General features: G+C 41.7%; 1 protein-coding gene and 1 long non-coding RNA gene across 3 annotated transcripts in view; one reads left to right on the top strand and one right to left on the bottom strand.

Moving 5' to 3' along the window:
- Positions 1 to 25,209, top strand: part of LOC124178615 (annulin) — a 423,181-nt gene that overhangs the window by 353,747 nt on the left and 44,225 nt on the right. For both annotated transcript variants that reach the window (XM_046562524.1, XM_046563406.1), the window contains exon 9: positions 7,370 to 7,676. In XM_046562524.1, coding sequence (XP_046418480.1) covers positions 7,370 to 7,676 — 307 coding nt within the window. The remainder of the gene's footprint in view (positions 1 to 7,369; positions 7,677 to 25,209) is intronic.
- Positions 3,912 to 25,085, bottom strand: LOC124180226. Its single transcript, XR_006870258.1, has 3 exons — positions 25,073 to 25,085; positions 14,627 to 14,631; positions 3,912 to 4,042 (listed from the first exon to the last, which is right to left on the bottom strand). It is a non-coding gene; the product is annotated as an uncharacterized LOC124180226 (long non-coding RNA).

Below are 25,209 nucleotides of genomic sequence, written 5' to 3'. Positions count from 1 at the left end.
AGACTCACCCGTTCGGCTCTTCCCCGCGGGTTTGGGGTTTGTTGTGACTTGCACTCTAGGTGCAACGTCACAATACATACAACTGATATATTTTGGGTATCTCATACGAGATTAATGGGTGGGCGGGACTGATCTCTTCGGAAGAGGCACTCATACAATCACGATTGAACTTCACTTAGGTAAGTTCGTTTAATCGTTAATTGTATTTTGCGCCTTTTCCTCCAGAGATCAAATTGTAGCTGTTTAAAGCGAGTTACGGCTGTTGAAAAATTGTTTTATTTATTTTTTAAACATTTTGAAATTTTCATAACATTTTAAACCAAAAACGCAGTAATGCAATAATACGCATGTAATTTTTCGCCCTGCATATTTTAAGAACCAAATAAGGTCACAAACATAAAGCCTTAATCTCTATTACCGAGAACACCTTCAGCAAATTGGACTTCGTTTGACAAAACCTCTCGGTCGTAGAATCGACCGAAGGTTGCAGACTCCTGCGTCCAACCCGCCGTTTTTCGAATTAAATATGCGGAAAAAACATTAATCTCGACGCCGCTTATGGACAAAATCTTCTTTACCCAGCGGCATAACGTTTGAGACGTAACCGCCTTATGCGGTTTTTTGAAAGAAATGAAAAGACTTAAAATCGCGTTACGTAGATCTTTCGTTTTTTCCAAGTAATTTTCGAGAGCTGACGCTAGACATATTGACCCTATCCTCTGTGAAAAACGGTAAGCGCAATACCGGTTGCTTTTTATTTGGAGCCGAAGTTTTTATTCGGTGCGGAATTTTTATCTCGTACGATTTTTCGTCGACTTTTCGGATATTACAAATATCTATTAACGAAAAAGTTTGCAGCCGATGGCCTATCATTAACGCTAGTAGCGTTTCTAGTTTCATAGAGAGTCGCTCTAACGAAAGTTCTTCATTTGAACCCCAGCTTGAAAGTAATCGTAACACAATTTGTGGGTCCCACGTCGAATCATACCGTGGCGCAGAAGGCCTTAATTTTGAAACCCCCTTAAAAAATCGTGTTATCCTGTCATCTTCACCCAAACTCGAACCAAGAATAAGTGAAAGCGCTGAACGATAACAATTGAGCGACCCATATGACGCGTTGTTTTTGAATTCTCTTGTAAGGAACGATAAAACGTCCACTAGCGAACCCCTCAACGGATCGAGACTGGTGGTTGGACAGAAACACCACCATTTTTTTAACCCACAATCATACTGCCGGATCGTTGCATCTGTTAAAGACGCAATAAGAATGTCGATTGACTCCGTTGGGGCTTGTCTCAAGATGAACGCTTCCCTGATAGCCTGCCGGCAACCAATGTAAGTTGCTTCGACAGCGGGTGAGGGTCCCTGTTGGAAGAACGCAACAGATTAACGTTTGGTTTGAAATAAACAAGATCACCAATCAATAACGAAGAGAAAAAGGGGAACCAAGGTTGACTTTCCCAATATGGAACAACCACGATTCCTTCTGCGCGGTCCTGGCAAATTTTTCGCAAAACTCTCGAAATAATTGAGAATGTCGGAAAAGCGTAAAAAAACCATTGATTCCATTCTACGGTAAATGCATCAATCGCGAATGACTCGGGGTCCCGAACCCATGAAATATAATGCTTGCATTTCGTATTTGTTCGTGAGGCAAACAGGTCAATTCTTGGCTCACCCAACACCTTCACTATTTTTTGAAACGCATAATCCGCAAGTTCGAATTCTGTTTCGGACTGTAATTTGCGTGACTCGTAATCTGCTTCTACATTTTCTTCCGATGCGATGTATCCCGCAACGATCCAAATATCTCTGACCTCGCACCAATCCCAAATTTGTTTCGTTATATCGCTAAGATTATCGAACCGGCTGTATCGCATACGATTTATGTAAGCTATCGCGGTGGTATTGTCGATACGAAGAAGCACGTTGCATTGTTTCTTGTGGCTTAAGAAACATTTAAGTCCGAAAAATGCGGCCACCAACTCGAGATGATTGATGTGGAACTTTAAATCATACGTGCTCCAATGTCCGTTTGCTCGTCACCCCTCGCAAGCTGCTCCCCATCCTGTACGCGAAGCGTCGGTAAAAATCTCGTAATCGAATACTGGCTCATTCAGCGAGGCACTGGCTGAGGCTATATTTACCGTCCGCCAATCTATATGTTGTTCTAATTCCTCCGGAATGACCATGGTCATGTCATAATTATTATTATTTGCTTCGAGCGCTAATAATCTGACTTTTTCGAACCGTCTCATATGTATCATGCCATTTTTCATTGCTGGACAGCACGAGCCGAGAGTACCGATCCAAGATGCGAACTCAAGAATCGAGCACTTTTTCATTTTCCTAAGTTTCTTCAACAGATCAAGAGATCTTTTGGTTTTTTCCTCTGGCAACTCGATTGTCATTTTTTCCAAGTCGAAAATAAGCCCTAGATATTTGCATCGTTTTTTGGGAATCTTACAACATTTTTTCTGATTGATTATGAACCGGAGTTCTTCTAAAATAGCCGTCGTAGCTTGAAAGTTTTTCGCACACTCTTTATATGATTTCCCGATAAGCAAAATATCATCTAAATAGAAAACGGGTCTAAAGCCTTGTTTTCTTAAATATGCTGCCACTGGTTTGAGTATTTTCGTAAATACGAAAGGTGCGACTACCGAACGATAAGCAATTAAATTCGTAATATACACTGCTGTATTGGAAACGTAAAAACTTTCGAGAACTCTTGGCGATTGATACGAGGTAATACGCGTCCTTTATATCGATTGATGCCATAAAACAATTAGGCTCAATTAGCGACTTCGCCACGTGCCAATCTTCTATCTTAAAATGTTCCGCCTTTATGAATTCATTAAGTTTTTTCAAGTTTAAAATGAATCGTTGCGTACCGTCGGATTTTGGCACCAGAAAAACATTTGATAAAAACTGGTCGGATGACGGAGTAACCGTCTGTATCGCACCCTTTTCTAATAACTTTTTGATTTCGCTCTCGATTGCCAATTTCTCGTTATTTGACCAATTTGTTTTTTCCCCGATTCGGCCCTGCACAGGAAGTGATGCGAAGGGTATTTTTAACCCTCTAATCCATTCATTAATCTCGCGATCAGCCGATACTTTTGCCCATGCTCGATGAAAAAACCGTAACCGACCCGCAGATTTACGTACGTTGGGAATTAACGGCGTCTGTCCGGGAACCGCGTCTTTCGAGGATATGTTTTCTTCGGTACCGGGCCGAACTTGTCATTCGTCGGTTTCTTTGGCCCGCTCGAGGTCCAATTCCTCTTGCGCATTAACTGTCGCTTCGCCGGCGGGCCCCTCTGGTTTTTTGAATCTTTGAATTTTGATGGTTTTTCCCGTTGGATAAGGTCCTTTGATGCACGCTCAATCGTCTTTGCAGTCTTTATTTTTTCTTCCAGATTTTCCCCAAACAGGAAACCGTCGACTGTCGAGCCCGTCAAGATTTCTCTAACGGATGAATTGAGATTCGCGAGGATTAAACTCTTGCGAATTTCTGATTCCTCCCTCTGGAGAAAAGCCAGGAGTCTTCCTATGTCGCTCTCAATTTCTAGCCGTTCGAGTTTATCTGGACTGTCCGATTTTAAAGTAATCGCGATAGCTTTTCCGTTGGCTGCCATGCAGGCAGCGATGCGCTCTTGTTTTTCCGTAATACGCTTGTCTCTTGTTTTGACATTCTCCTGTATTGCAGCAATAACCTCCGAATTTAGCACTGGGGCAGCTATGAATCCGCAAGTTTCGGGAATATTATATTTTTCCACTAGGTTCTTGTTTTCCTCGTTAGAAATCCCTTTTTTAAAGATCTCTTTCCAACGAATGACAATATCCTTGTGCAATGCAGGGACCTTTTTCTGGTCCGGTTCCAAACGCGGTACAATAACGTTTAATACGTCCTCTCTAAGGTCAACTTCATGATCAGGCTGGTTTTCATTGTCCGTTGCGGTCACGCTCGCGTGTTGTTCCCTGTCGACCGGGGCTGTTGTTTCGGCCCCCAGTGCGCCCGCTGGCAACTGCTCGGTATCTATTTCCACCTCGTCATTTTTCCTGAGTCCGTGTCGGAAATTCCTCTCGCTCTTCCTTCGACTCCTGCGGAAGTCGTTGTGAGCCTTGGCCAATTTCACGTGAGTGACTCCGCTCGGAGCGACGGGAATGACCCGAGCGACTACACCGTGAGCGACGCCGCTCTGAGCGACTTCGCTCTGAGCGACGATAATGACCCGAGCGACGAGAATGACCCGAGCGCCAAGAATGATACAAGCGACTACGCTCTGAGCGAGGAGAATTACCTGAGCGGCTACGCTCTGAGCGACGAGTGTGACGCGAAGATCTTCTCGAACGTCGTGATCGACTGATGTCGTATCGTGAGCGATTTTCAGGAGACCGGCCGCGACGATCTGACCTTCGTCTGCGTTCGCCGTTTCTCCTGTGACGGATTCGAGAGCGATCCCGACGATGGGGCGAACTCGATCTATAACCTGAAAGGTAAACGGGCAAATTGCCAATACTTGCCTTACATCGTCTTTAAATTGTTCAATTTTTCATTAAAAGGAAAAATTTCATTTCCGAGGGTCAGACCCAGGAAACTGAACAAAGCATGTTGCATTCCTTCGTCAGACGAAGGCGTGCGCCCCGGTCAGACCGAAGGCACGCGGCCGAGCAATCAAATCGCTGGCATAGCAACAAGGTGCCGAGACCAACAAATCTTTGTCAGTAATTGATCTTTCAGAAAGGGTAAATTTTCGTGATGGTCATTTTCGCCCCGTAAGCACAGATTAAGATCTTCTCCACTTACGTTTTTTATTTTTCCGGTTAATATTTGTCACCATTCCTCTTAGTCTCTCAGCGAAGACCTTCTTTTTCTTTTCCCTTGACGGTGAATGATCGTGATTCCTCTTCTTTCCCATTTCTTTTTGACTTTTTGCGTTTTTATTAATATTTCGCGTGTGACGACGTTGACACAAAGCGAAAGAATGAGAATAAACAACGGAGCAGGATATGGATTGCATAGCAACCCGGGAAAAAAGCTTGCTTTAAAACTTGTGGCGACAAATGAGGCAAGTGAGGGGTACTACAATTTGATCTCTGAAGGAAGAGGCGCAAAATACAATTACTATACGCGCTTCCCCGCGTCGCACAGTGGGCTGAATCGCTGAAAAAGTCGGCAAAAGTACACCAAGGTTGTGATTGTGACGAAATTCTGTGTTTATATGTTTTCAAGGTCGCTAATCACGAATCTGAAGTCGAATTTGCAAAATTCAAAATGGCGGATCCAATATGATTTGAGTAAAACGTCTCGTACTTATGTTTTCCAGGTTTTTGAAAATGAATGTCATATCAACATTCTAAATTCCTGAGTCAAAATGGTTTCTCAAGGTTACACTTAGTTTATCCAGGTTTTACTTGGTGGTTTGTCATAAATAGTAACCAAAAAAAAAAAAAGAGTACAAAGCGTGGCTTGTTGAAATATGAGACATGTATTTCAAACATTTTTATGTATTTGAAACGGTACAAGTCATCGTCAATATATACTAAAATACCTACATCTAAACTATTCGCATCCATCGTCATCCTCTCCCACGTCCACAGAACCATCAGAACAAATCCAATGAAATTTTGTGGTGTAGGTCGGCCATATTGGATCGGCCATTTTGAATTTTGCAAATTCAACTTCTGATTCGTGATTAGCGACTTCGAAAACGTATGGACGCAAAATTTCGTTACAATCACAACATTGGCGTACTTTTACCGACTTTCTCAGCGATTCAGCCCACTGTGAGCTGCTGTGGGAACTCGGCCGCGCCGGGCCGTGCGGACCACGCACGATAACGAGAAAAATGGCCGTGATCTGGAATATGAAACATTTGATTAAAAATTACGAAACTAAACACTATTCTGCATATACTCAAGCTTCAAATTACGCAGGATATCTTGGGATCATAACTTTTTCGCTAATTTTCGATCAAGATGTTGAAACAATAATGCAAGTTACAGGGGATTTTTCGTCTCTACGTTTCGGACATACAATTATCGAAAAAATAGGTAGTTAATGCACAAATATATTTGACATACCTCCAGGAACATCCTCCATGTCGCACATAACAAACAACATTTTAATAAAAATTTACCGGCACTTTCAATACTGCGTTTCTTTTGAGCAGCGTCAGGTCGCAATGGTTACTGTCGCAACGGTGCACTTTGAACAACTGTTGTAGTCCAAATACCTAAGTCAGCACTCTGCCCCTCCGAAAACTAGCTAAGGATCCCCTTCCCTTGAATATATTTCAAAACCAACTCTGCCCGCCAACTTTGAAATTTCGACTTTTGCCGACTTTTTTGGCGATTCAGCCCACTGTGCATCGGCCGTTCTGCCCCCACTACTCAACCTCTTTCACGAGCTCGTCCGTTTCCAGTCACGTTGGCAAGTATATTTCGCCTATTTCGCAGCATTTTGACGCAAAATGAGAATATACGTTTTGTAGTACTATACTTCTACTTTCAAAATCTATTTGGAGAATTGAAATCGGATGATCCGTAACGAATCCAAGCACACGGCGAGATAGTGCAAAAAAAAATTCGAATGGCAATTATGGAAAAACTAATTATCTGACAGCGCCTGGGTTCATTCGCTACTATCTCGCGGAGAGCTTGCGCTACAACTTGAAAAATGGCAACGTTATACATTTTTAAAAAAACGCTGATTTTTACGGTTTTTCCGGTTTATTTCCGTTAATAATAATCCGATCGAGTCGTTTCAGAGCTCATTTTCTTTGTCTTTTTATTATCTACAATTTGTTTATGAAAAGCATTAAGGTTGCTTCATAAGTTTTGATTTTACAAGCGAAAAAGGAAAAAACACGATTTTTTGCTTTTAAATGTCTATAAAAAATTAATGAATGATAGTTGCGAGTAAGAAACATGACAGAATATAACTATGGACTGTCTTTCGTGTAATGGCGTAGTCGGTATCCTGATACTACTTTGTCACAGAATCACTAATTTTCTGCTCTATTGGTTGGCCTACTACCCGTCGAAAATATTATGACATATCGCTCCTTCTCACGATGAGATTCGGCTCATACTTACGTTTATAGATTTTTACAGCGTTCGTTCAACCTTGTATCAATGTGATCGATACACGGACAACCGAAATATACCACTTGTACGCCTTACATACATATTGAATTATTCGATTTCATTTTCTGCTCAGAAACACGTTCAAGCTGGCAAAATTGTTCTTGCCATTTACTATTCGGCGCATGTTGTAAACAGTTTCTCACAAAGGTATTGAGTACAATACGAAAATTACTCTGAAAACTTAGCTGCATAATTCTTTCTTTTCTTTTTGCAGTGTGTCGCTGATAACCAAAAATAACAACAGTAGTCAAGAATATCATGTGTCAGTCATCATTTGCGTAGAGGCGGTCCTTTATACTGGGCGCATTGGAAATGCCATCAAACGTTCCGAAACCAAACATTTAATTAAACCTGGCGTTGTGGAAGAAATAAATTTGAGCGTATCTTGGGAAGAGTATGGGCCACGATTACTGGATCAATGTGCCTTCAACATTACCTGTCTTGCCAGTGTTCAGGAAGGCAACTTTGAATATTTTGCTCAAGACGATTTTCGCGTGCGGAAGCCAGACATTAAAATTCAGGTATGACATTTTTGGACCACCAACCTCGGTTCTAATGCTGGGCTATGAATCATCATGGAAATAAGATCATGACTTCGATTAAAATTGCAGACTTTACGCAACATTAATCTCGTATAACAAATTCGTTACGCATTTTTATTTTTCTGGACCATTGACAACATTTCACTACCTGAAAATTTTGATGCCTCATACCCGAAATGGTTTTTATATCATGAACCACTGTGTAATCTCATGATCCACGGAATTTTTGATTTTCTTTTTTTTTTTAACTTTTGCAATTAAAACTTGCGAGATTTTTTTCTAACTTAAATTGATCAGGGTTAAATCATGTTACACTACCTTAAATTGAAATTGCAGTGCATTTGCTTTATTAAATGAATAATACAAAGTACGTAATATATATTGGAGTTCGTTGACGTTGGGCGCCAATTTGTGACGTGGATTTTTCCCGCTCCTCGGTCACTCGGAGAAAATGACCGAGAACTTACCGCGTGCACAATAATTTGGCATCCACGATGTACCCTGGATCTAAAACAATAGCGAAGTTTTGTTGAGCGCCTGGCGTGATCAACACGCCTTGAAATTATTAATGCGCTATACTGCAACCATGGACTCGGTATCTCAGTAGCACTGAGAGGGAAGAGGTAATTTTTGGGTAGAGAGAGATACGAAACACGTACGCCAACACGTTACTTTACGAAGCAATGGTAAAATCAACTAATATGTTTTCTTCCACTGAGAATACTAACAACAAAAAAAATATACAAAAAAAAAAATAATAATTATTCAAACGCCGCTCACTGCGACTCAAAATACAAACGAGAAATAATAAGGCCACAGTCGCTCATCGCGATTTGAACTGCTAGACACTAGAAATTATAATTCGTAATTCGCTATTCGCGATTCATACTCAACTACTTAGATTTAACAGGCAAAAGAAAAAAAAATAATATAACAGAGAAAAAAAAGAAAATTAAATGACTAAATCTGGATGACCTCTTATTCCTACTTGCGCTAGTCGCTGCCTTAATAATAAAGCATATCTCCAAAACAAAAAAAATCTTACTCGACGCGCTAGCCGCGATCGTTAATCGATCTAGAAAATTTCTTATTCCTACGGGCACTAATCGCCACTTTACTGCCAAACAATAATTCAAAAACCCAAAACAAGGAAGGTGACTCGATGCGCCAACCGCGACCGTCCTCTACTACCCAAGGCGCCAATCGCCACGTAACAATAAACCACTAGGTCAAAACTACGCTGAAAGCGTGATCGACGCGCTAACCGCGACCAATTAATAAATCTGGAAAGGTTTTTTATTCATGCCTAATTATAACGTGTTATTACGCATCCGAGCTCAAGTCGTAGTCATCATTCCCGAAAAGTCCACAAACTCGCCAACTCCCGTTTCGGCCATGGCACACACACTTTAAGGATGTTTTTTTTTTTTTAATTTCTCTCAAAGTCGACTGTCGCGGAGTGCTGATTGGTTGTCCAGTCTCCGGTATCCCGTAGTTCGACAGTGGCGTGGTGACGACTTCGCCTGACGTCAGCGGGGTGAGGGGGAAGCTACGACTCGCCGGCCACCAACGGGAATCTCGTCCGCCTTGGGTTCCATCGCGGCAGAGCTCTACGTTGACGCTCTCTCCGTAGCCTCGTGTGAGGCCCTCCTTCCGTCGCGATCCGTCGCGACTTCAATCCGGTAACGTCGTTCGAATTTGCCACCGATCCCGTGAATGATGCCGCAATTACTCGAAACAAAAAAAAATAAACAAAAATCCTGAAAAATCGTCTTCGCCAGACCGAAAATTGTTCCCTTTCAGAGTCTAAGATGCGTGACCGTTGTCCTGGCGCTCTTCTTTGAAATGATTAGCGGTCTTATTTTTGGATTATAAGTAAAAACAATGGTTAATTGCACGAAGACTTTTATTAAAGATAAGTATTTTAATAGGCCTACACAGGCAACGCACACCACTTTTAATAGAGCAGTACTCGCAGGGTTACCAGCATAGAAATATAAAAGGAAAAGAACATACACCTATTACATTGTTACCAACACTTATCCGCGGGATCCCTAATCTCGAGTTCAATCCAGGGTTCGAGGAGCCGTTTGGAACGCGCATCAAAAATGCCACGTTACAGTACATACATAATACAGTGAAATCGATCGTATACAACTCAATCACACATATGCTCTCGTTCACGTACGGTACGCAACTGACTACACCTGCGCACTTGCTTTATCTCTCACTGTAGTTCCCCCCGTCGCGTCGCCCACCATACACATCGATGTGTCGATCGACACGTTTATCGACCCATATTATTGATATTATAATACATCACAATTTCCTCTTCCTTAACAAAATGCTTTTTAATTTCCCCGTTTCTTATTAGCTAAGGGGCCATCCATAAATTACGTCACACGAATTTTAGAACTTTTAAACCCCTCCCCCCAACCTTGTCACAGGTTGTCACATGTTTATAACCTCCTCCCCCCTGATGTGACGTCACAAATTTTTCGAACTTATGCATGTATTTAAAAATAATCAAAAGAAAACAATTATTTTCATGTTTTTCTTACTTTTATTCAATAATCTTTATATATAAATTTCGTGTTTTAGTATTTTAAATTTTAACATGTGACGTCACAAAGCTTTTGACCCCCCTGTCACTTGTCACACTATGTCACATTGCGATGATACCCTCCCCCCCCATTAACGTGTGACGTAATTTATGGATGGCCCCCAATCATTTTGATATCCGTCTCGCTACTGTACCCTCCAGTTGGGCTTCCTCTGGGGTAACCTTATCGATATTCGCATTCTTTACTTCTTTGTACTTTAATATTTGCTCGACATGTCTTTTCCGTAATTTTCCCGGAGAAACCTCGATCTCAAAGTTCACTGGTGACAGTTGCGCCGTTATTATCGCCGGAATTCTTTTCTCTGAATTTTTTCAGTAGTCTTCTACCCACACTCTCTTCCCCTGTACAAATGTTACATTACGTGACCCTTTACGGCTCAGCGTTTGCTGTAGCTGCGCATTTTGTATCACATCCGATACATTAGGTTTTAACAAGTCAAATTTTTTTGTAGTTCCCGCTTGTACAATACCCATGATGTCGATCGACCAGTAGAGCAGTACTCAGTGCTTCTGTAGTCGAACAAAAATTTATTAACAGCTTCATCAAGCTGCTTACCCGATTTGACCATTTTATTAATCTTGTCTTTAAATGTTCCTATGAAGTTTTCTGCAGCGCCATTGGTTGCGGGGTGGTACGGTGCTGAAAACGTGTGCTTTACTCCGTTTATTTTTGTGAACGTTTCAAATTCGGTACTTGTATACTGACGACCATTGTCAGTCACTAAATGGCTCGGCATGGCAGTCCAAATCGCGAGAAAAGTTTTTCAAACTGAGCTATTGCTTTACTGGTCTGTATATTCATTTTCTTGTCAAAAATTTCTGGCCATTTACTATATGCATGAACTACTATCATGAACATATGGCCATGAAACGGTCCTAAAAAATCACTGTGGATCCTGCTCCAACTTTATCTGGTGCGGGCCATTGGTTGAGCGGTACTTTTGGCGATGCCTTCCTTTCACGCATACACACTTTACACGTAGCTGCTATTTCTTCTAAGTGTACATCGATATTAGGCCACCACACGTATGATCGTGCCCGTGTTTTCATCCTTACTATCCCAAGGTGCGAATCATGAATTTCTTTAAGAATTTGAGATCTGACACTTTTGAGTACGACCACACGGTAACCCCATAAGATGCAATCTTTTTCAATGTGTAGATCATTTCGTTTCGCGTAATATTTTTTCTCAATTTCATTCAACTCTTCACGTTTTGGCTATTCGTTTTTCAAAAATTCACTTATTTTACTCAATATTTTATCTTTTACCATATCTGTTGCTATGTCTTTCGCTGTTAGCACTTTCAACTCCTGAGTAATGTAATTCAACGATACAAAATCATTATTGAAAACCGGTGTGGTATCCTCCATCGTTAATCTTGACAATGCATCGCAATTGCCATTCTTCTTCGTGTTAACATATTCAATCTTATATGTAAAATGCGACAAAAAATAGGACCATCTTTGAGGTCGGCTGGCTACGGTCAATGAGATTTCCTGATTCGGTCCAAAAATATATACCAATGGTTTATGGCCTGTTTCCAAAGTGATTTCTCTACCATATACATAATTATAAAACTTTTTAAACCCGTAGACGATTGCGCCAGCCTCCTTATCAATAATGGCTCTATTCAACTCTTTTTCCTGGATAATTTTTGACGCAAATGCAATGGGTTTTTCGACTCCGTTAGCATAACGGTGTAACAATATCGCCGCAAGCCCGTGCTTCGAAGCGTCGCACGCTAGCACCAGTTCCTTGGTCGGGTCATAATTTGTCAACACTTTAGGTGATACGATCTCACTTTTCAACCAACAATACGCTTCGTTACATTCAGCATTCCATACGAATTCTGCATTTTTAGTTAGCTCATACAACGGTTTCAGTCGCGATGCTCGATCAGGCAAAAAACGTTCGTAATACGTTATAAGTCCTAAAAACGATAACAATTGCTTTTTACTTGTTGGAACCGGCGCGTTTATGATTGCGTCTACTTTACTTTGCGAAGTACTGTAACGTGGCATTTTTGATGCCCGTTACAAGGGGCTCCTTGAACCCTGGGCGGAACCAAAAATTTAGGAATTTCCGAAATTGAGTCGCGAAGTTTTTGGAAAAGAGCGCCAGGACTAGCGTCACGCATCCGAAACTACGAGAGGGGACACTTTAGCGACCAGCGTAAGATATTTCAGTTTTTTTTGTTTTTTTATTTTTCGAGCTACAACGGCATCAGGCAAGAAGTTGACACCGAATTCGAGGAAAGTGCGAAGTGGCGGACTAGCGACAATTGCGAAGGAAGGATGTCGAGGCTGCGGAGGGGGAGCCGACGCAGATCCCCGCATCGCGGGAATCCAAGGTGGACGCGATTCCCGCTGGCGGCCGGCGCGCCGCAGCCTCTTCCTCTTCAACCCGCCAACAATTGACCAGCGAACTTGCGACGGACCGACTAGCGACGAGGGAGCACCACGCTCACCGCCAAGACGTCATGGAGCTGCGCAGAGGACGAGATTGCGAGCTAGCTTTAAGTTCTGCGTAGCGATGCTATCGAAGGTGCGCGTCGAGTTGCGCGATCGACGAAATCGATGACCGATCGATTGTTGCGCATTCTTAGGGTGATGACGTCACGAAAAATTAGCGCGACGGGATCGGCGTTGCGACCATCCGAGATCACTCTAGTTCTGGCGGTCGTGATTAGTAGTCACGTTTTGGGGGAGTTCGCGAAGCAATGGAGTCGCCCAAAAATCGCGAGGGGAATGGAAAGGGGGTTGCAAGGATGTAGAAGGTAAGCGCTGCTTCTATCCCCGCGATTGAATTTCGAGCCTAATTGTGAAAAGGCTTGCCGAGTAACGGATAGCCGTTTTGGATTTGCGTTGTAGAAAAGTACTCGAAATTCTTTTGCCGATTCTCTTGCTTGATGACCGTAGCCTGAGTACGCGGGTTATAGTAAAGTAAATTTTGAGTTTCTGAAAAAGTTGAGTAGAGTCACGGGTTTTAGTTGAATCTTTCTCGTTAGTGAAACCAAGTATAGCCGAATTTCGCCGTACCGGGTCGAGCCGCGTTATCGTTTTCTTTTTGTGTCACCTCTCGCGTAGGTCGGGAAGCACCGAATTGGAGTGCTCGGATTAGCGGATAACGTTTTGGAGGATTTTGAAAAGAATTAAGTTCGGATGCGTTGCGATTGCGTATAGTTTAGGTTACGTTTAGTTGCGCCTGCATTGAGTTCCGTACCCGTTAGTTAAGATAATGTAGGTTGAGTTGAGTTACTTTGAGCTTGTGTATAGTTGAAGTTAAATGTAGTGGTGCTTGCGCTTAGTTAAGTTTACGTTTAGTTAAGATAGTGTTTAGTCGAGGTTAGGCGATGTATAGTCGAAATTGCCGTTGCGTTGCGCAGCAGTTGAGACGAGAAGTTTGAGCATGGTATTTTAAGTTGCGAGACCTGACGGTGCACCGTCGAATAATTAGTTTTAGTTTCGTTTCGAGCCATAATCGCCATGGAGAACAAATGGCGAATTTGCGAATTGAGAATTGCGTATGAGGATGTTGCGATCGTCGAGTGACGTTTTAGTTAGGGAGCCGCGAGCTCATTAGAGTAAGAAATACAGTAGGTTACGTGTAATTCTATGTTTAGTTTTAGACTCGCGATGAGCGATTCTTGAATTATATTTTTTTTTTGTTTTGTATCACCGCTATTGTGAAATATAAGATTTTATTTTACTTTTGTTAAATAGCGTGTGTATTTCGAGTGTCTCTCTCTCTCCAAAAATTACCCCTCCCCTCTCCGCGGTACTGAGCTATCGAGCATATGCCCGAGGAATAGCGTATTACTGATTTCGAGGCGTGTTAATCACGCCAGGCGCCCAACAAAAACTTTGCGATATTGTTTTAGATCCAGGGTACATCGTGGACGCCGAATTATTGTGCACGCGGTAAGTTCTCGGTCATTTTCTCCGAGTAACCGAGGTGCGGAAAAATCCACGTCACAGTACATAGTTCACCTTTTCGAATTACGAACCGAAGAATTTACAATTATTCCTTCATAAAATCACACTTATCAACATTGACCCGAAGTCCATATTCTTCTAATCGTTGCAAAACTCCATACAGCGTATCAATATGCTCTTCGTCTGTTTTACCCGTAACGTATACGTTATACAAATATATGGCAATCATTCCTGGAATGTTTCGTAAACAATCCTCAATCGTTTTTTGCAATTCTCCAAGACCCTAGTCAACTCCTTCGGTTGATTTCGTATATCGATACAAACCAATATGCGTAATTATGGTCAACATATCGCGCGATGCATGATGAACCGGGACTTGCATATGTATACAGTATTTTTCTACCAAAATAATTGTTCTCTTTTTATTTCGTTATAAGTAGTATACATATAAGAGTTCTAAATCATAAAATGGCGGCGTACTGACAGAATAGCCACGATTCCTACCTTATCGACAGTCGATATGTTACCTCCGCGATAGTAAGCCTTACCTACGATATTGTTAGCGACTGGAGCGTTAACATAGATTGCGCTACCTGTATTTTTACTCGGCTTTACCGACAGACAGATTGACGTTGAAATTTTCGTGTTGTCGGATAAGCAGCCATTTTGATTTTTTTGCCGTCGAATGAGCAGACAATTCAAATTTTTACAGCCAGATGGCGCACATTTTACAGACGGAATTGTAACCGACCTTACTGACAGTTGGTGTTATTGAGTGTTGCCGCAGGTTTGTCGCATGTGGCGCCCCACCACATTATCGATCAATCGATATTCCATCGATCGACCGCGTTATTTCCAATGCTCGCTGCAAGATAGCTACTCTTTTTTATCATGTGGTTGGGTGAAATAGAACGTTGCAAAATGTAACGGTTGGATGCTTTGAATAGATGTTTTTATTTATCAGCAATTACATCCTGTTTTCAGCTTATATGTAATAATGATAATAGATTATCTTATTTTCAATTGAACAAATAACTTACACACATTTTTCCTTATTCACGCAATCATAATTAAACATCTTATTCCAAAATTACTTACGCTAATTTCTTTACTGTGCCACTCATCAGGCTGTACTCGACAATACGATCGAGCAAGATCATGCAATAGGCTGCAGTGTTTGTGGGAAATTCCACGCTCGCTTCAAATCCCAATCGAATATCCACCGGTCCGGTTTTCAACGATTCATTCTGTTTCGAACAATCGAAAACGATAAGGGGAGCTTGATTTATAAATTCACGCTTCGATAGCAAAGGTTCGGCTTCTTTGTTGTAGTAGGTCGTTCGAAGAGTTTTACGTCTCTGATTCGGCAACGATCAAATTCACTGGCATTTTTCTGGGGATCGTTTCTCCTTGCAATTTGGAATCCCAGAACGACATATCTCGGCTTCACCAACTGTGTCGATGCTTACCTGCCCACACATGCCGCGTCGTTGACGGGAGCATCGGATACACGTACGTTTCCCAAGAATGAAAACTCATGGATATGGCCGGATCCTTGGCAATGTAGTTCAGTAGCTGGATTTTCGGTTTATCGGCAAGTTTGATGTAGGGCAGCAACCATTCGATTTTATTTAGGGTAATTTTAAAGTTTTCCGTCGGCGTGATCTAAATCACAATATTCAAACCGGTGTTGGAACGTATGAGAACCAACTCATGTTTAGCATTGATGACGACTCGACAATAATCCTTGGCGAAGCCCAGCACATAATTCAACGGTGAAACAACGTCGAAATTTCCAGAAGCATCAGTTAGTTCGGCATTACCACTCAACCAACCAGTATTCTCCAGCTACACTACAACCTCGATTTAACGGCCTTCGATTTAAACGACAGTCCCTACCATGTCACATTTATCGATCGGTTTGCCGCGTGGTGGGAAATAATGGGGTTCGCTTCAGCTCTCCGCGGTTAGACCTGTAGCATGGCACACATTAATAGTGGCATACAAGGAGCATCTTGGAGGTTATGTAAACGTCATGGCAGTACCGGCTAAACGTAAACTTCTAACTAACGATGAGCGATTATTTATTAACGGAAAGGTGAAAGGAGGGGAGGCTTCCGTGGCCGTCGCCCAAGAATACGCCATAGCACCATTAAGTGTTTGGTCAATTCAGAAATAAAAAACGGTTTTAAGAATTCATGCTCTTGAGAATCCGAGACTCGTGAAAAAAAAATCATTGAAAACGACGAGTTTTCCCGAAGTCGACAAAGCTTTGCATATACGGTTCTGCCAAAAACGCCGCTCGGGACAGCCTACTAGGGCCCTATCCTCCAGCAAAAAGCGCTACTTTTTAATGAAAAGTTAAATGGTCCTAAGTCTTTCAAGGTATGTACAATTGTGTTTATTTGAAAGAATATAAATACATTTAAGTAAAAATAATTTTAGTTGAGAATATGTAAATTTGAACAACTGGTGAATTTGAAAAATTAAAGACGGAGCCAGGAATCGAACCTGGTATCTAGAGATGCTTTACCGGAGACTTACTCCACTAGACCACCTAGCCGTCCTGACTCTGTTGTCGTTAATTTCTCTCATAACCAGTGAGTTCAAATTTGTTTTCCTGTGCTCGATTTATGTATGAGTAAGAATTTCTTCTCTGCATGCACGATGTAAGGAGACTGTAGTGTGTAGATGTTATGTTTACCCTTTCAATCCTTTGCTTCCGATGAGAAGCCCGTAAGACGGCAATGCCGTCTAATAAATGAGATGCGGGTAAACATAACATCTACATACTACAGTCTCCTTACATCGTGCATGCAGAGAAAAAATTCTTACTCATACATAAATCGGGCACAGGAAAACAAATTTAAACTCACTGGTTATGAGAGAAATTAACGACAACAGAGTCAGGGCGGCTAGGTCGTCTAGTGGAGTAAGTCTCCGGTAAAGCATCTCTGGATACCAGGTTCGATTCCTGGCTCCGTCGTTAATTTTTCAAATTCACCAGTTGTTCAAATTTACACATTTTCAACAAAATTCTCTCGTAGATTAATGATTTGCACACCCGCATCTCATTTATTAGACGGCATTACCGTCTTACGGGCTTCTCATCGGAAGCAAAGGATTGAAAGGGTAAAACACAACATCTACATACTACAGTCTCCTTACATCGTGCATGCAGAGAAGAAATTCTTACTCATACATAAATCGGGCACAGGAAAACAAATTTGAACTCACTGGTTATGAGAGAAATTAACGACAACAGAGTCGGGGCGGCTAGGTGGTCTAGTGGAGTAAGTCTCCGGTAAAGCATCTCTAGATACCAGGTTCGATTCCTGGCTCCGTCGTTAATTTTTCAAATTCACCAGTTGTTCAAATTTACATATTTTCAACAAAATTCTCTCGTAGATTAATGATTTGCACACCCGCATCTCATTTATTAGACGGCATTACCGTCTTACGGGCTTCTCATCGGAAGCGAAGGATTAAAAGGGTAAACATAACATCTACACACTACAGTCTCCTTACATCGTGCATGCAGAGAAGAAATTCTTACTCATAAAAATAATTTTAGTTCTAAACATTTTAGTCGTTGGAACCTCACTGTTAGATTTTTCAACCCGCACATAAAGAAAACTGTTTTTCAGACCCTGCGATGCCATGATTAGTTCATACACCGCACATAATTTTGAGTGCCAGCGCTATCATGGTTTCGCCATAAAATCACATCACAGACATTTTTGAATGCTACGCTACCATAATTCCTCTCTAAAATCAGATTGCGGAGCAGATATCTGCCATGTAACATTTTTTTACATTACTCATGTGTTACGTGTGGGATCAGTTTTATTGGTCTAAACTTTTTTCAGTGTTACAAAATTGTCTGAATGCTACTTTAATATTGAAATTATTGTATATTAGGGTAATGAGATCTTGATAAATGATTCTATGGATTTTTTTTATTAAGGCAAGCAACGAAAAATGTCGATCTTCTCATTCGTTCGTCTGAACTCAGAGTGGATTTATTTGTTTATTCGCGAGTTTCCCCAGAAACTTCTTTTGCTCGAGTAAGTTTCCGTTCTCGTGAGGAGGAATTGAGCATTTCTTTAGAGCTACTCAGAACTATTACATGAGGTTCATGAGGATTGGCTAGTAAATCAAACCTTTTCTTCTTTATCGGCTCCTGTTTTGGTTATAAATGCAGAAGCTACAGCCGACCAAGTTTTTCTAGAACGTTTTTCTCTGGAATAGAGTTTTGTGTCGGATAGGCTTTGGTTTCTTTTGAAATGTGAAAAGAGCCACGATTATTTTTCGAGGTCGATGAGCGATTGCTTGATTTTCACATTTTATTAACCTTAAGTGTCAGTTTTTGTGAGTACTTTTTCAGGTTACCTGATACAGCCTTTTCCCATCCAATCTTTTCCCGATTCCTGAGGATGACTGGTGGCCTTATTTTGAAGAAGGACGCAGATATGATTCAGATAAGATCGTTTCTTTTCTTTTGAATACATATTTAATTTATATTTTATTCGTGTATTCTCCCAAATTCACTTAGTGCTTTTGAATTGTTGTACCATCAGTCACATTTGTCATTCCAAACTCTAGGGTGAGCTGTTTCTTAAGAAGATTAGTATCAGTCACCCATCTATTTCCCTATTTTCTGTGAAAAGGAGTCTGTCTTTATCCCATTTGGTCCTGGAATTTTCGGTTCCCACCTCGATATTTTCACCCGAACCTGTTTCGTTTGGGCAATCCTTCAAGAAGAGGATTGGATTTCTTTTCGACATCGATCTAAACCGATGCTGATAACTTTGTTGGGATATTTCGGATGAGAAGGAAAAGGTTTCCGTATTAATTAGTTGACGATAATGTTTGGATGAAACTCGATAATAAACTTTACTGATACATAAGCAAACGACGTGGTTACTCGCTCTTCTTCGCCGGCAGACTAAAACGCTCTACGCACATCCGTGCACACCGGCGCTCCTCTCGTCAACCACACACACTGCACCTCCCTTACAGCGCACGCAGGCGCGGGAGATACGAGTTTGATAAACTCACTTTCTCAACACACTCACCGTTTGAGAACTCGTTATTGCTAACAGACTAGACAACAACTGAAATTGCTTTCTCGGCAACGCTTTAGTAAATATATCGGTTCTTTGGCCCTCAGTAGGAACATATTTCACTTCGATGTCTCGACTAGCTACTTTCTCACGTACATAATGAAACTTGATGTCTATGTGTTTTGTGCGCTTATGGTACTCTGGATTTTTCGCAAGCCTAATCGCGCTTTGATTGTCGATCCAGATTACCGTCGGTTTACTATTTTGCACACCGAGCTCCTCGAATAATTTCCTTAGCCAAACAGCCTCAGGCGCAGCAGCTGTCGCAGCCACGTACTCCGACTCCGTGGTGCTAAGCGTTACAATTTTTTGCCGCTGGCTCGACCACGAAACTAACCCGTTTGCGAACATAAACGCGTACCTGGTCGTCGATCGACGCGTTTCTATGTCGCCCGCAAAATCAGCATCACAATACCCGATTAGCTCTGATTCATTTCCGCCACTCTTATAAAGTATACCTTGTTTATTCACGAACGAGGAAACTTACGAAGACACTTATTCTATGTGAAAATAACTTGGACCAGGGAATTTAGTTGGGAAAAAGCCGTAAGGCATAAAAAACCCAAATTTATTTATATTTCAACACAAGAACAAAGGTTAGATGAAATCAATTAAATATCGAAGAGGTATGAATATTTAATAACGTGTGAATGATGAAGTGTGGAAATTGGGAGGAGACCGCTCGACTCCACGAGGAGAGTCAGGAGGAGAAAATGCTCGACTCCTACGGACGGGCTCGTCAGCCCGTCGCGTTATATTGTGAGAGACAAGCTCGATCGTATGATTCAGTTGAGAGACAGCGCTCGATCGTATGATTTAGTTGAGAGACAGCGCTCGATCGTATAATTCGTTTGCCAAAGGCAATTGCTTTAAGAAGGTGTATTCGATTTTATATGGGTTTATATGTTTTTTGCTCCGGGACTCCGTGCGTACGATAAAAAGGTTTCGCGAAAACTGAAACTTCAGTTGCGACAACAAGAGTCCTCTTTTTTGAAAGAAGACTCTCGCGAGCTAGCAAATGTTATTTGTTTATGTTTGTGTATGTATGTGCTGATATACATATATTTATGTTTTTACTCTTCCTACGGAACATACTCCCCCCGTTGCGAGGGAAACGAGGAATATTGTGTCAATTTTTGTGTAAAGGTTTGTGAAACGTTTAATATTTAATTCTCGGTTGGGAGCGGACAAAGCTGCGTAATGTTTCTTTCGTACGTTCCGTTTGCTGTCTTTATAGTAGCTACTCGAATGATGCCGTCTTTTCCTGGGTGCACTTCGACCACCATACCCAGTCTCCACTGCATGCACGGGATATTCTTGTCGATGATGATGACGATTGTGTCGACTTTGATTTCATCCTTTGACTTATGCCATTTTTGTCGCCTTTGTAATTCGTGAAGGTATTCTTGATACCATCTTTTCCAAAAATCTTGGCGAGCCTTCGTGATGAAGTGCCAACTCGAGAGACGATTTTCTGGAACAGATGAAAAATCATTTTCGACTAACATAGTCATAGGACGACCAATCAAAAAGTGAGCCGGCGTAAGTGCATGGGGATCGTTTGGGTCTGTAGAAATAGAGCAGATAGGTCGCGAATTCAATATGGCCTCTATTTCGATTGTCAAGGTGTTGAATACTTCAAAAGTCAATAATTGGTTGCCTATTGTTCGGTAGAAATGGTGTTTGAAAGACTTGACGGCTGCTTCCCAAATACCCCCAAAATGAGGAGATATAGGAGGGGAAAAGTGCCAAATTATATTTTTTCGGATGGCAAATGTATTCAGATTCTTCTTGAAATCTTCTGAGTTTAAAAGAGCGTACAATTCGCGTAATTTGTTATTTGCACAGACGAAATTTGTACCGTTGTCGGAATAAACGTGTTGAGGTATTCCCCTTCGTCCGATAAAACGTTTAAACGCGCCTAAAAAGCCATCTGTTGTCAAGTCACTCGTTATTTCAATATGAATGGCTTTAATTGACATACATATGAAAATGCACCCGTACGCTTTTACCCGATTGCGATTTCGAAGTTTCTTTTCTTTTATGTAAATGGGACCGAAGAAATCGACCCCTACATGGGTAAAAGCTCCCCTAGCCTTGACACGCGACTCCGGAAGATCTCCCATTCGAGCATGGAGTAAACTCGGTCTATGTCGAATGCAGCGCACGCATCGTCGTACAATCTTTCGAACTTGATTTTTCCCGTCTGTTATCCAAAACCGATGACGTATCGCGCTCAAGGTACCTCGAATTCCGGCGTGAAAGTTCTCATGGTGAATCTTTTTGGTAATTAAATCGGTTACATGATGCTGAGGGGGCAACAGAATAGGGCACCGATAATCGTCCGTTACTTCAGCATGTCGTAAGCGTCCACCTACACGAAGTAATCCATACTCGTCTAAAAACGGATTGAGAGAGGAGAGTCGTGAGCCTTTTGCGCTACCGGTCTCTTTTATATATTTTATTTCGTCTTGAAATTGTTCTTGTTGAATAATTTGCAGAATTCGGCGCTCTAATTCGATTTTTTCTTGCACGCAGATATTTTTTTGAACATATGTATTGTTTCGACGTACACGAAGACAAAATGCTAGCACATGTAACATTGTTTCATACGAAGAAAAAAGTTTGAACAGTTCGTTGGGCAATTCGACTAAGCAACATGTGTCTTTTGACCTTGAAATCACAATTTCTAAGTTCTCTGGCCATTGATTTTTTGGTTTTGAAAGCCACGATGGTCCCTTGAACCACGTCGTGTTTTTTAGAAATTCAGCAGGAAGTTGTCCTCGCGAAAGTGCATCCGCTGGGTTATCCTTTGTACGCACGCGTCTCCACTCGACCTGATCTCGAAGAGATTGAATTTCGGAAACACGATTTCTTTCGAAAACTTTCAAGGTCTGTGGAGATTTTTGAAGCCATTGTAATACGGTCGTCGAATCTGACCAAAAAATGATTTTATCGAGATGAAATTCGAAGGTCGACCGAGCTTCAATGAAAAGTCGCGAAAGAGTTAGAGCGCCGCAAAGTTCCAACCGAGGAATAGTAGTCCCATCTTCATTTCCCTTTAAGGGAGAGACACGAGATTTTGCGCAAGCTAGTCGTACGATCGTTTCGTTATTTTGATTCGTAGAACGCATATATAAGCATGCTCCATAGCCTATCTTACTTGCGTCACAAAAACCATGAAGCTCAATTCGCGTTGGATCTTTGATTAAAAGTCGTCGTTCTACGGATACATCGCGTATGAGATTCATTTGGCTCGCGAAAGAGGACCAAATAGTAAACAAGTCCTGTGTGACTGATTCATCCCAATCGATTTTCGCGTTCCAACATTTTTGCATGATGGATTTTGCAGTTAAGATTATTGGGCCTAACAAACCGAGAGGGTCGAAAATTTTAGCGATTTCCGATAAAATGATCCGTTTCGTAATTTTTGTTGTTAAATCAATGGGCTTTGCACTATAGACAAAAGTGTCACGTTGCGAGTTCCAAGTTACTCCCAACGTTCTCAACACGGTATTTTGCTCCACCGCGCAATCAACTCCGAAAATTTTCTCATTAATGTTGTCGAGAGCGTGTGTATGATTTGACGTCCACTGACGTATAATAAATCCGCCGCGTTTCAACAACTCGATGACTTGATCACGTACTTGTAACACTTCTTCGATAGAATTCCCTCCCGTAAGAAAATCGTCGACGTAAAAGTCGCGTTTTAGTACCTTCTGCGCCAGGGGAAAAGTCGCTCCTTCATCATCCGCGAGCTGTTGAATTGTCCGAATAGCTAAATACGGTGCGGACGCAACACCAAACGTCACAGTGTTCAGCTCATACGCTTTTATTTTATTGTCGTGGTACCAGAAAATACGCTGGTATTTTCTATCGCGAGCGTCAACGAGAACTTGTCGGTACATCTTTGCGATATCAGCTGTGAGCACGTACTCGTACATGCGAAATCGGAGTATATGCTCAAACAATTTATTCTGTATGGTCGGGCCGACCATCAACGCGTCATTTAAAGAAATGCCCCTTTTAGTTTTCGCGGACGCGTTATACACTACCCGTAGTTTTGTCGTTGAGCTTGATTCTTTAATCACAGGATAATGAGGCATATAATATCCTTCTTCAATTTCATTTTCTCTTAATGACATATGCCCAAGAGTTATATACTCTTGCATTACTTTGCTATATTCCGCAAAAAGATTTGAATCCGTTTTGAATCGACGTTCGAGACAATAAAAACGACGCAAAGCTGAAGATCGAGAATTGCCTAGTTCGATATTCTCTTCTCGGAATGGCAAGCGCACTATGTATCGTCCAGCCGTATTGCGCGTTGTATTTTTCCTATAATGTGACTCACACAACGATTCTTGGGAATCTTTTGTGTTTTTCGTATAAGACTCTTCGATTACCCAGAACTTGTTCATTTGTGACGTTAACTCGCTAAAATTGCACGTCACACGATTCTTTGCATCTTGAGAATTATTTCCTCCCACGATTGCCCAGCCAAGCAAAGTCTTTTGGGCGTAAAGGTCGAAATTTCCTTGGGATAAATTAATCTGACCGATAGACAACAATGATATTGTAGCACCCGAACCTATCAACATATCTATTGGACGGGGTATATTGAATTGCGGATCGGCCAGTGGTAAATCAGGGGGAATGTTGAAGTGTTTTCGCGGGAAGATTTTGTTCGGTGAGAATTCTGCGATTTTCGGAATCATTAGAAAATTCAACGATTTTTGATAATCGCTGTGCAACGATCGGAAGCTAATATCAATACACCCGTTTGATTTCGTTTCCATCTCGTCGATCGCACTGATGGATATCGCACATTTGCGTATAGGTAAATTTAATGACCGCGCGAGTTTTGTTGTGACAAAATGTGCTGTTGCGCATGTATCGAGTAACACTCTTGCTTGAATAAATGTACCGTTCGCGTTTCTTACACGAACAATCGCACTCATTATCAATTGTGGTTGAAAAGTGTGTGCAGCGGTACTCAAAGCAATGCTGGCTAGTCATGCTTGTTTTTGAGGATTATTCGTGTCTTGATCTTTTTTCTGGTAGGACAACTGTCCCAATTTCGTCGCAGATTCTCCGTGTAAGAGCGTATGGTGATAAACGTTACATCGCTTGCAATGGGTGGCGGTACAACGCCCGGGATGAGCGCGAAGACAATTGCGGCAAAGTCTTGCTGTTTCAATTACGTTCCATCTTAGATTGATCGGTAATTTTTCGAAAATTGGACACTTGAACAACGGGTGAGATTCTTTGCATTTGGGGCAAGAGTCTGAGGTACCCGTGATGAAAGCGCAAACGCCCGACTCGTGTCGTCGATATTTGTTTCCGCTCGAAATTTGATGTCCGCCCCGTTTTATAGCGATACTTCCTCCCCGCCGCGACTCATCTCGTTCAAAGGTGCGAAGTCTAAATATCGTCTCATGAATGAACTGATAAAATTTGTTTAATTCCGGTAGCTCGTCCAGGCTCAAAGACTCTTCCCATTTTCTATGAATATGCACTGGCAATGCCCTTTCTAATATTCTGATGATGACTCTCTCGTCTGGCTCTACTTGCAAAGATTGTAACATGCTCATGTGTTGTCTCATGTCGTCAATTAACTTTGACAAATTAGTCGAAGTGGCGTTGTCAATAGTCGAAATGTTTAATATGGCATCGAGATGCTTGGATACGAGCACACGTTTGCCGTCATAAGAATCGGTCAAAAGTTTCCACGCGTTCTCGTAATGTTCCGCGCTAAGATCGTAGATTGATAATTTGTTGAGAGCTTCTCCTTGTAACGCGTTTCTCAAGTAAGTGAACTTTATGA

This window comes from Neodiprion fabricii, chromosome 1, assembly GCF_021155785.1.
Source record: "Neodiprion fabricii isolate iyNeoFabr1 chromosome 1, iyNeoFabr1.1, whole genome shotgun sequence".
Classification (NCBI taxonomy): domain Eukaryota; kingdom Metazoa; phylum Arthropoda; class Insecta; order Hymenoptera; family Diprionidae; genus Neodiprion; species Neodiprion fabricii.
The sequence above is the reverse complement of the archived record's forward strand: the minus strand, read 5'-3'. Positions and strand labels throughout refer to the sequence as shown.